The sequence below is a fragment of the Neomonachus schauinslandi genome, chromosome 12, assembly GCF_002201575.2.
Source record: "Neomonachus schauinslandi chromosome 12, ASM220157v2, whole genome shotgun sequence".
Classification (NCBI taxonomy): Eukaryota; Metazoa; Chordata; class Mammalia; order Carnivora; family Phocidae; genus Neomonachus; species Neomonachus schauinslandi.
In genome coordinates, this window is record NC_058414.1 from 31305981 (window position 1) to 31318185 (window position 12205).

Below are 12205 nucleotides of genomic sequence, written 5' to 3' on the forward strand. Positions count from 1 at the left end.
TATGCTCAAAAGATAATGAAATTAATGGAGAGTTGAAAAATAAAATAGTCTTAAAATGTACTCTTGTACATGCTAAAAGTTACTTCTATCTCTGGGGCCAGTTATTATTACTGCGTTCCACAAAGCTACGTTAATTGGAGAAGCTATATTTTATGTTAAATAAATCAGTGGATTTATTAAGTTTTGTGATGTTTTCCTAATTGTCTATGAAATAACTTGCTATTTCACCAGGATATATAGTTAGTAAATGGCTTTCACAGATGATTGAACTTGATCCTCCAACAATTTTTGATGTAGATGGGCAGATAATATTATTATTATTCCTGCTTTAAATATTAAAGCACTTGTGCTCTGAGATGACAAGCCGTTTGCCCAAGATAAAGTAGCTGAGCCAAGATTTGAACCCACACTTTCTGTCTCCAAATCCCTTGCTTCCTGCTTGAAATGAAATTTCAGGAATCAGTCTGGCTTGGGTTCAGTCAATGGCTAGATCATCTTTTATTTTGGTGGCATTTACTGGAATCCATATGTATATTACATATGTAAATCTGAATTTCCAATCTGAAATGGAAACAGAAGTACACACTTCTGTTCTCAAGTTCCCAGTTCTAAAGTTCTAGAGTTATGCTTTCAAGTTTAGGAAAATAAAAATATACTTGGAAATGACTGACAGGTATACCAGATGTATGGTTGTGGTACTTATGGTCTCTCATAAGGTCTTTGATCTTGATTTATCCATATTTTATCCTTTTGGTTTCATCCCACAGCTTCTTGATCCTCCTGAGTGTGGAAATGGCTTCATTGAAACTGGAGAGGAGTGTGACTGTGGGACGCCGGCAGTAAGTCTCTGGGTGTTTTGATGATTTTTTTTTTTTTTTAGGTTGTTCAGGGTCATTCCAGGTCCACTCACTGAGACATACAGAGTTGGTGTTATGTCTGGAAATTTCATGGGATATATGGAAGAAAGATTATTATTGTGGGGTTATACATTTATTTAAAAAAAAAAATCCTGGTACTTTTAGAAAATGACACCATTTTCTGATGTTTTGAAAATCTTTGTATTCCTTAGGAGTGTGTCCTTGAAGGAGCAGAATGTTGTAAGAAATGCACCTTGACTCAAGACTCTCAATGCAGTGATGGTCTCTGTTGTAAAAAGTGCAAGGTAAATAAATGTTGAGTAATGACTAGTTGACAGAGAAGAGGGCATATTTGATTAAATCATTAAGGTTAGGCAAATATGATGTAGTAACAAAAGTAGTGCCTATCATATATTAAGTGACTAAGTTGCCAGGTGCTCTATAGGATCCTCACAAAATCTTGTGAAGTTTTGTTACTATTTTTATTCCTATCGAATAGTTGAGAACACTAAGGCATACAGTGGGTAAATAGTTGCCCAGGGTCTTGTACCAAGTAAGTCAGAGAGCTGGGTCCTAGACCTTGTTAATTTCCCCAGTTTGTCTTCTCATTACTGCTTACCTGAGGGACATGCACGTTAACTGAAGCCAGGTGTTCCTAACCTTCAAATGAGGTTTTTCCTTTCTTTGTAAAGCTAAGTGGATATTCAACAGATTCTTCTTTTCTTGCTGCTCTGCTTGGTGTATTTCTTGCATTAGCTATTGAAGGAGCAGAAGCTATACTTTTATTTTATTTTATTTTATTTTAAAGACTTTATTTATTTATTTGACAGACAGAGACACAGTGAGAGAGGGAACACAAGCAGGGGGAGTGGGAGAGGGAGAAGCAGGCCTCCCACTGAGCAGGGAGCCCGATGCAGGGTTCGATCCCAGGACCCTGGGATCATGACCTGAGCCGAAGGCAGATGCTTAACGACTGAGCCACCCAGGCGCCCCAGAAGCTATACTTTTAGACATGATAACATCTTATGTGTATTACCATGCATGAGATTTTAGAATGCATCTTTAGGCACATTGTTTTCATCCTCCCAGTAGCATCCTATACCTGTCTCCAAATATTTAAGCCTTAACATCATGACTAAAAGTTATTTGAGGCTTATGTTTTTCAAAGAAATCTATTTCTTTTTTTCTCTTCTCATATAAAATCTGATACAATATTCTACATTAGCTGCTGTGAGGTTTAGTATCCACCTTAGTATGTACATTTTATGGAGTCAGTGCCTGGGACTTACCCAGTAATTGGTACAGGTCCTTAGTAAATATTTGTTGAATGGATAAATAAATATGCACAACACTCTTTTATTGATTATTTGCTGATTGACTAACTTGAGTCTAATGAGTTAAGGGAGAGTGGGACATGAATCTATCATAGTAAGTATCTACTGACTGCCAGAGATTGTGCTAAGCACTTTTAATTTATATCATCATGTATCTGTGTTTCTCAGTCCTGGCACTGTTGACATTTTTGGCTGGATGATTGTTTTGTTTTGAGGGTATGTCTTGTGTATTGTAAGTTATTTAGCAAATCCTTGACTTCTACCCACTTGATACAAGCACACAACCCGTCCCACTTGTGACAACCAAAAATATTTCCAGACATTGCCCAGTGTCCCCTCAGGGGCAAAATCACTGCTGGTTGAGACCACTGTCATAGATAAAGCTCACAACCACACTTTTGGGATAGGCGTTATTACCCTTATTTTTCCATTTGAGCAATCCTGGTCTCAAGGAAGTGATATAACTTGCATATGCTCGTTCAGCTGTTAAGGAATAGATGTGAAGTTACATCCCAGATCTGCTGGCAGCAATTTCTGTTGTTTCTACTTTACCACTATGTCTCTGGCAGCTTTTTAAGACAAGCAAGGCACTGGCAGAGACCTCTGAAAGCACTCTCTAAAAAAAGGAGGATTAAATCAAATACAAAACAGACACTTTAAGATTTGGGTTGCATCATCTATTTAGTCTGTCAGCTTCTCCACCTGCATAAAAAGGGTTCCTTTGTGATATGAACATGAACATTTCAAAGAACAAATACAAAATAATAGAATTACAATATATACAGGAAAATGTCATGATTTTAATTATCTCACAAAATAAGCTGCAGCTATACCAGTCAAGTAAGAGCTTTTTGCCACTTTCTCTATCCCTCACCCCCAGTTTTTACCCCCATCCTAAACACCTGGAGGAACCAGAGGCAGGAGAGTGAATGGAGGGGGAATAGAAAAACAGGCTGAGAAATCCTGCGTATCTCTGTTTTTTCCTATGTGTATTTATGCTTAAAGCATCTGTGAGTCAGAGTTGGCAAACATTTTGGGTAAAGAGTCAGGTAGTAAATAGTTTAGGCTTTGTGGGTCATGAGGTCTCTGTCTCAGTTACTGAACTCTACCTTTGAAAGCAGCCATCAAAAATACAGAGACAAATGAGTGTGCTTGTGTTCCAATAAAACTTTATTTATAAAAACAGATGGCCAGCCACTTTTTGCCCTCAAGCCATAATTTGCCAACCCTTGCTGTAAAACATTGCTCATTGACTTGTTTATTATTTTTGTTCACTCATTAGTATGTAAGTTCCAAGAGGGCAGGGATTTGGGTCAGTTTATCTATTGCTGTATCCCAGCACTGAGAACAAGTTGTCCTTCACTATGCTTTCTTTCAGAAGTTTCTTGGCACTTCTTGAACATTTACGCTCTTATATAAACTCCCATCTTAAATCTGCTTATATTTCTACCTCAGACTTTCTAAAATTGTAGTTTACCCCAGTTCCAAGAAATTGGAAGGAAGAGAACCAGAGTATATGAATTTAAATTATCTTGCTTATTTCCTTATTTTCATGGTCTATTTACCCCACCAAAATGTGAGTTCCTTGCAAGCAGGATTCTTGTGTTTTGTTCTCCACTGAGTCCCCAGTGGCCAAAAAGTGCCTGGCACATTTTAAGTGCCTAATAAATACTTGATGAATGAATGAACACAAATTTTTTTCGGATCTCCTAAAAATATCTGTTGAAATCCTGATTAGAGTTGGCAGTGTGCTGTTCATGTTCTCAGAACAGTAGGAAACTCAGGTGCCTGGAGGGTTATGAGCAAGGGAGAGAAGATGAAAGGTGGTCTGGGAGAGGGGTCCTGAATAATGGGTCTGTTTGTGTGAGCAGACACAAAAGCGTGGAAGGATCCAGCCGCTGATATTAGCATTTTGGGGAGGGAAAGAGAATGGGATTGAAGAAGAGAGGGGAAGGATAATGACTTTGTGTATCTCTGTTTGTTTTTTTATAATGAATACCCTGGCAATTTATAAATTCAGTGAGCTTAAAATTTTATTTGTAACTCCCTACACTTACAAGAAATATTTGAGGTGGTTGAAAATAGGCAAGAGAAAAAAGAAAAGAGAAAAACCCCTCCCATACACAGGTACAAATAATAGAAACATTAGACAAGAATAAAAGACCATGCCATAGATCTATATATAAAAATGAGACAGGAGCTAAAGGACAGTATGGGAGGAAATCGCTTTGCCAGAAAATCTAACTTTTGCAATTCAGCCTACGATGTAACAACATTCAGAATTTTGGCAGATGAGGCAAAAGAGAGCAAAACGATGAAGGTGCCAGTAAGAATGAAGAGTAAAGTGTAAATCCAAAACCTTTTTTGGGAGGAAGAATTACTAGAACTTGGACTGACTTGTCCTTCTGGGGAGGTGGATCATCCAGACCTATCCTATTTTAGTAGCTATCATAAGACTTATGTGTGATGACTCTGCAGGTTCTTTCATACATGAGAAACTCTCCGCTGAAAACTATTAAATGAACATTTCATTCAGTAATGGGGTTTTCAGAGACTGGCATCTTAAAATTGCTTGCAATATTCCTATCCAAAAATAATCATTTTGCCTTTTTTTGAGATGATGCCACAAGAGATTTTTTTTTCCTTTGGCAGTTTTGCACATTGATTTTTGTTCACTTTAGTTTCAGCCCATGGGGACCGTGTGCCGAGAAGCAGTAAACGATTGCGATATTCGTGAAACGTGCTCAGGAAATTCAAGCCAGGTAATTTACAGAATCGTTACTCTGAACCTGACGGGAAAGAGTAGGGGGCTATAGTGCACTGTCCCCCAGGCAAAACGTAAAGGGACACGATGTCATGTCTTTTTCACATCAGTTCTCATTCTCTCTTTATTTACTTCTTGGGGATTTCAGTTTCAGTAATTGAAGCTTGAGCAGATGTGCAGCATCATTTTACCTCAATGTTGAACTAACCTCAGACTGCACATGTGCCTTAACTATTTTGTTTCTGTTCTAAGTAGAGAATGGAAGGCATTGCTTTTTGTCCTGTTTTCTCTCCAGTTGGTAGAAACAGGAACCAGCCAAGGCAGAGAGACCCACAGAGCACTGAGTTCTGAGGAGGGGTCTATTCTTCTGCCTTGACTCTTGTTTTTCTGAGACCACCTGCGTCACCTCACCCATTGATAACTGCTCTTGAATTTAATGTCATATGGTTGTGAATGGAGAAGATGAGGAAGCTGATAAACTTTGGTGAGGGTTCACCGATTTCCCACGGTCATTGTATATACAGGCCGTCCTCAGTTTGCAGGGTAGTGCAGGGCCCTAACAATGACCGTGCAAGGTAAAATTGTGTAAGGTCATCTTAATAATCAGTGCAAAAATTACAATTGTTCCGTGATCTTTTTTTTTTTTTTTTTATTTGAGAGAGAGAGAATGAGAGACAGAGAGCATGAGAGGGAGGAGGGTCAGAGGGAGAAGCAGACTCCCCGCTGAGCAGGGAGCCTGATGCGGGACTCGATCCCGGGACTCCAGGATCATGACCTGAGCGGAAGGCAGTCGCTTAACCAACTGAGCCACCCAGGCACCCTTGTTCCGTGATCTTTAAAAAATGTTATCGGCCCTGGTTTTAAGTGAATAGGGAAATGAAAAAATAAACATATTTTTTTAGCACACTAAAAACAGAAACATTGAGAATTACGAGTTTTGTTTGTTTGTAAAATCCTCATCAGGAGCAGTTTGGGCTGTGCATGCCTTCTGGCCACAAACCTTAGGATCCATAGTAAGCGTCTTCTCTGTGCCTTGTTGAATTGACTCCCTTCTAAGTTTGCATCAGCTTTCAACATTTTATCCTTTGCATTTTCAGTGTCATGAAATATCTTCAGGAGATGTGAAGGTGTGAATGTGAGGTTTTTTGCCAAATAGCAGTATCAACACGCCCAGTCAGTGACTTTTTGCTGTGACTCAATTTATATTTGATTTGAATTTCACTTCTAGGGTCATCCTTTTTCATTTCTTTTTGCATTTTCATCTTTGCTGACCAAGCCCCTCTTAACAATTACCCAGTTTTGTAAAATGTCACATGCTATTACCCAGAGACAGAGGCAACACACCTACACCTTCTGTTGTCTGTGCATGAACTAAATGAACACGGGCAGTGGCCAGTCACTGGCGGACTTGCAAGAGGTGACAAGTGCCCATGATGGGCAGCTGTTAGATACCTAGTGATAATGGAACTGAAAGGCTAGTAGCATGTGGGCCTTATGGAGTTACTCACAGTTAATACACTGTGGTAGCTGACATTGGAACTGTGTTGTTGGGGTTCTGATGTCATGTCACAAAACTCTGGTATCTGAAATCCATGTATATGGGAGCTATGCAAAGCAAGGACAGCCTACATGTGTTTCCTCTAGAGAAGAGGGATTCAGTAGTGGTATACCTGCATTAATCATAAAAATGTTTTGTTTTAAAGGTAGTCATCCTAAGAGACGAGAGATCTTTCATGTAAAAGTATTTTCTTTCCTTACTATCTAATTAGCATTGTTTCTATAAGCTAACACTTAGTGATGATGAGGATACAGTGAATGACTGCCTTGTGTTCCTGGAGGGAAAGTATATTAGAGTGACTTCTTTGGAATGTGATTATACCATAAGCAGGAGTTTTAAAAAAGAATCCAAAATCCAAAGAGGATGTACAAAGATGCTTTTGTTGAATTAGTTGTAACAGCATAAACTGGAGATAGTTAGAAGTGAGTATTATAGTACATTGGTTATATGGTTTGTTAGCTCAATGCAGTATATTATAGCTATTAAGGATGATACCTACAAAAAAGCTTATTATGACCTGAGGAGATTCACGTGATGAAAAAGTAAAGAGAAGCAGGATATAAAATATCATCTGTAACATGATTATATACCCATATTTTAAAAAATCAAATTTTGTAGAAAAAGGTAGAGAAAAAATATACCAAAATATTAAAAAATTGTCTTTGGGTAGTGGGAACATGAGAGACTTTGTCTTTTGTTTTTTGTTTGTTTGTTTTACTTTTTTTACATTTCCTAAGTTTCTGAAGTGAGTATATAATTATTATAAAGATACAAAAAATGTATAATAAATTTAAAAATACTGTTTATTAAGAATGCTTTGCAATTTTCTGCAATTGCTACAAGGGAAAAACGGGGCTATAAAGCATGTTTTTTCCTAATGTGCCCAAGGTGGACTTCCGCTCAAGAGACATTATAAGAGTAAGGGCTGTGGTGCTTCTCATGGTCAAAAAGAGGAACCTAGTTATTGCTCCATTTTTGTTGGCATCCTCCTTGCTTTTGTTTTGTGCTCTTGTTTTTCTTGCTCTGAGGAACAGTGTATCTGTATAAAGCAAGATGCTCTGAAATGTTAGCGTTGGCTGTCATAGCTGTAGGTTCTTTTTATTTGCTACAGTGTAATCAACTGTTTTTGCCTCTAGTAGATCCATATTTTTAGGGGAAAGTGCACCAATTGTTGTATTTCCTTCTGCTTCTTCTTGATCTTTTTTGTTTTTATTTTCAGATGTTGTAAGAGACTTAGCCATATTATCAGACTTTTATTTTCAGAAAAGAAAAGAAAAGAAAACATTACAGGGATTAGCTCAGCCGGATATTTTGCTGTGCACTTGGTTCATAGTTCTGTTTTCATTTCCTAGTGTGCCCCAAATATTCATAAAATGGATGGATATTCATGTGATGGTATTCAGGTAGGTTATTTCATCTTTACCTAAATCTTTCATGTGTACCAGCATGAAAGAAATACTGAAATCTTACCAAAATAGGAAAATCAGTTTAAATGTTTTGTAATCAATTCTGAAGATAAAAGGTTTTATAATACTCATCTACTAGTTTTCCCAGTCCTATTTTCTTTTTTCAGTGATCCAACATAAGCAGACATTGCATTGTTAATAGGTGTATGCTTTTCCATTTTAGGGGATTTGCTTTGGAGGAAGATGTAAAACCAGGGATAGGCAATGCAAATACATCTGGGGGCAAAGTAAGTAAATAGTGTGGCTTGATCCTTTTCAAAGTTATGATATCAGGTCAAAGCACATGATGTGAGCTGGAAGTAAATTTTCAACCACTTTATGACTGAGGGATTCTCAAAGACACTGCAGGTCTTAGTAGTGGCACTTTTGTAGACATTAGAGAAAGGCACCTCCTTTGAGAAGACACTGGCTGGTTGGTTGTGCCATTGGACAAGAAAGAAGGTGCCTTTGGTGCCAGGCAGATGAAGTCCACTCCAGCCTGTGCAGTCCGGAGAATAGAGCAAACCCGGATTTCAGCTCCACTTACACTTCCCTCAGCTGAGTGTCCTTAACCAAACCTGTACAACCATGTGGGATGGGCATGGACCCTGGATAGGGCGCCCTTGGCTTAGCACTGGGGCAGTTCAGCTAGAGTTGCTTTTTCTTCCTCAGTTTTCTCTCTTAAAGTCTGGCTCGCTTTCCTACTTACAGGTGACCCTCTGCTGAGGTAGCTGTGCCACATCAGAAAAGAATTTTAATGTTACTGCTTTCAAAGTTTGTCAGATTTTCGGAGGGCAATGTATAATATTTATATCTAAAACATATTATTTAAATTATATCTTTGTTTAAATGTGTATTTAAATATTGTGCCATATATTTTTTGAAGGCAGTTTTTGCTTTAAACTCTTTCAGAAGACAGTTTGTATTAGGAAATAAGCTATAAAGATAAAGATAATCTTTAATTGTCACACATAGTGGCTACATTCTTTCTGAGAGGGCAAGTGTACGCCCTCTTCTGAGTGACTGGAGAATGGGGGAGAATATGGAAATGCAGATTTGTACTCTGAGCAAAGAGATACAGTTTTTGTTTCCCCCACTTGAGAAAAACTGTTGCTTACAGCAAGAAGTAGGAAAAAAACCTGATTTTTTTTTAACGTGATAATTTTTTAAAAATATACACAAACAGTTATCTTTTGATTAGTTTGCAGAGGTCATTTTGATTTAACTCCTGGACCGTTCCATCAACCAACCTTGGCTTTAGCCAAAGCAAAGTCCTGACAAAGATGCTGACATAGCTTAAAATGTTATTTGACTCTCTTAGATTTAGCATGAATTCAAGCTTGTCTAAAAACAGAATAAAATTAAATTGTTTTTTAATAGTTGTTAAGAATTAGTAAACAAGGTAGAAATTATACTACTGTTTCTTGAATCTTTAATTATAGTGCATAGTTATTTTAATAAACTTGTCATTATGATTAATAAAAGTTGCCAAGTGAGAAATTTATACTTTACATTTGGCACTGAGATTAAAGTGTGGAGTATTTATTCCAGGAACAATTTGGTAGCATCTTCCCCTAATTATTGGCCACATTCTGAGGAATGTTGTTCTTGGAACCTATAGCCTCAATCCCATCAAAGATCTCCATAGATTTGTTTTCCAAATTTTCAATGAACAGTCATGAAGAATGTAGCTGAGTCATGGATGTCTGTGGTAAAGGACAACTCTTGAGAACCATGGGTACAGTCTTTGGAATTGGCACCATTGTCATGAAGAAGAGTCCTTTAAATGGCTACTTTCCCTTACTGCGAACATTTTGAGCAGCTCATGTGTTAAATCTCTCACCGATAGAAAACTCTTTTCTGCTTCAGAGGTGATGGCATCAGACAAATACTGCTATGAGAAACTGAATATCGAAGGGACGGAGAAGGGGAACTGTGGGAAAGACAAAGACACATGGATACAGTGCAACAAACGGTGAGATGGAGAAGTTTGCGCAGAGTTTATCCCTTAGTTAATTGCAGGTGTTACTCTCGGAGCCACCAGGATGTTCCTGTTCTCTGCATCCCGCAGAGCCTTCTGCTGCCTGCTCTCCTCATCTTTTCCCAGCATTCCAGCTCCACCCTGAGGAAGGCTCCTGAGTCTTAACACTTATGCTGACCTCTCCCCTCAGGCCCAGGCCACCCTTGCAGCTGCCTCAGGACTTTCTCACCTAGAAGGCACTGGCTAGCATTTCAAAGCGACAAAAATTAAAGCCACCAGAATATATACTCTATTAACTGGCTCTGACTTTTCTGAACCACCATTTTTGTCAAAGATCTTAATATCTCACTGTCCTTCAGTTTAGAAGCCTTGCAGTGGCCCTTGACTCCACTGTCCCTCTGACACATTGTCCAGACACCAAAACATGGCCATTTGTCTTAATTGATCTCTTCATTTCCTTTCCTATTGCATTGCCGCAACTAAGACCTACATTAATTCTTCAACTGTTACAAAGGCCTCTTAAGAGTGTCTTAAGCCAGGGGTCTCTAGCATGCTGCCATCAGAATATTCATCTGCTGAATCTTTTTTTTTTTTTTAAAGATTTTATTTATTTATTTGAGAGAGAGAGAGCACATGAGAGGGGGGAGGGTCAGAGGGAGAAGCAGACTCCCTGCTGAGCAGGGAGCCCGATGCGGGACTTGATCCTGGGACTCCAGGATCATGACCTGAGCCGAAGGCAGTCGTTTAACCAACTGAGCCACCCAGGCGCCCTCATCTGCTGAATCTTTTTGACTGTCAATTCTTTGTTCAAATGTCACTGGTCCCACATACCTAATTAATAGTAAGAATAATGCCCAACATTTACTGTGCACACTATCTTGCAGTTTACATAAGCTCTGTTATTTAGTCTTTATGGCAGTTCTCCTCATTTTATGGAGGAAAAACTGAGGCACAATTAATTCATTTGACCAAGGTCATGTAGCTAGGATGCAGTAGAAGCAGAATTAGAATGTGGCAGTCTGATTTCAGAACTCTCCCTTAACCACTTTGTGGCATGTCCTACTGTTTTGTTTAATGAACAAAATGGAACTTTAGCTTGACCCTTTACATCCTCCTCAATTTGCCCTTAACCTTCATTTTTTTGTTTTGTTTTGTTTTTTTCTTCTCTACTCTTCCAAATTCTAGCAAACCTTGTCATTCCTAGTCCATGCATTTTATTCTCTCACCTCCGTACCTCTGCTTGTGCTGCTCATTCCTCCAAAAGCACCCTTTATCCTCACTCCGTTACCAGTCACAGTCCCACTTGGACAATGCTGTATAAATTGTTTCTGGATTTACTCTAGAAATAAATCATTTCCCTCTTCTCTGAATTCCCACAGCCTTTTGTACTGTTACTGTGGCCCTTGTTCCTGCCCCTTCATGTTTTATAGCCGTTTATGTGTGTGATTTCTCTTCTCATCTGAGTCTATTTCTTGACCGTGTCTTTTTTTCTTTATATATCCTAAAGTACTTAGTAAGCTCCATGCACATAAATGACACTTATAAAAGTGTTGAATATCTCTTCTGTGTTAAGAAAGCATTTTTGTTTGTGATAGCTATAATAAAATGATGTAACCTTTAAAAATTATTTTTTAAGGATGAATTAATACATTTTTCTATATTGATGATAGATATAAGTTCTAATTTTTCTCTATCTGATGAAGCTTAATATTTTCTTTTTATTTATTTATTTTTTTAAAGATTTTATTTATTTATTCATGAGAGACAGAGAAAGAGAGAGGCAGAGGGAGAAGCAGGCTCCCAAGGAGCAGAGAGCCCGATGCGGGACTCGATCCCAGGACCCTGGGATCATGACCTGAGCCGAAGGCAGATGCTTAACCATCTGAGCCACCCAGGCGCCCGAAGCTTAATATTTTCATATATAATCTTGCTAGTCTACTAATCATTCTTGACAAGATATTTATTAGTGTATGTGTTTAATATTATGCATATTAGCAATTAAAATGTGCTAGATATAGAAAATATGTCAGATAATAATACCACTGGAAATGTTTTATATGTTAAATTAGAATTATATGCGGTTGGTGGGGGATTAGTGGAATATATTGGAAAAGGGATCGTGAATCTATGTGGCTGAGAATCTACTATATATATATAAAACATATATAAAATTCTACTATATATAAAGTAAAAATCTACTATGTATAAAATATACATAAAATTCTTTAATTCTGGGGCAAAAGGTTGAAGAAAGAGCTGTCTTCCA

The 12205-nt window shown here is 38.1% G+C and overlaps 1 protein-coding gene across 14 annotated transcripts in view; it reads left to right on the plus strand.

Annotated features, from left to right (window-relative positions):
* Positions 1–12205, plus strand: part of ADAM22 (ADAM metallopeptidase domain 22) — a 224172-nt gene that overhangs the window by 172685 nt on the left and 39282 nt on the right. For all 14 annotated transcript variants that reach the window (XM_044920240.1, XM_044920244.1, XM_021689563.1 and 11 more), the window contains 6 exons: positions 768–839; positions 1070–1162; positions 4873–4953; positions 7866–7916; positions 8143–8206; positions 9828–9933. In XM_044920240.1, coding sequence (XP_044776175.1) covers positions 768–839; positions 1070–1162; positions 4873–4953; positions 7866–7916; positions 8143–8206; positions 9828–9933 — 467 coding nt within the window. The remainder of the gene's footprint in view (positions 1–767; positions 840–1069; positions 1163–4872; positions 4954–7865; positions 7917–8142; positions 8207–9827; positions 9934–12205) is intronic.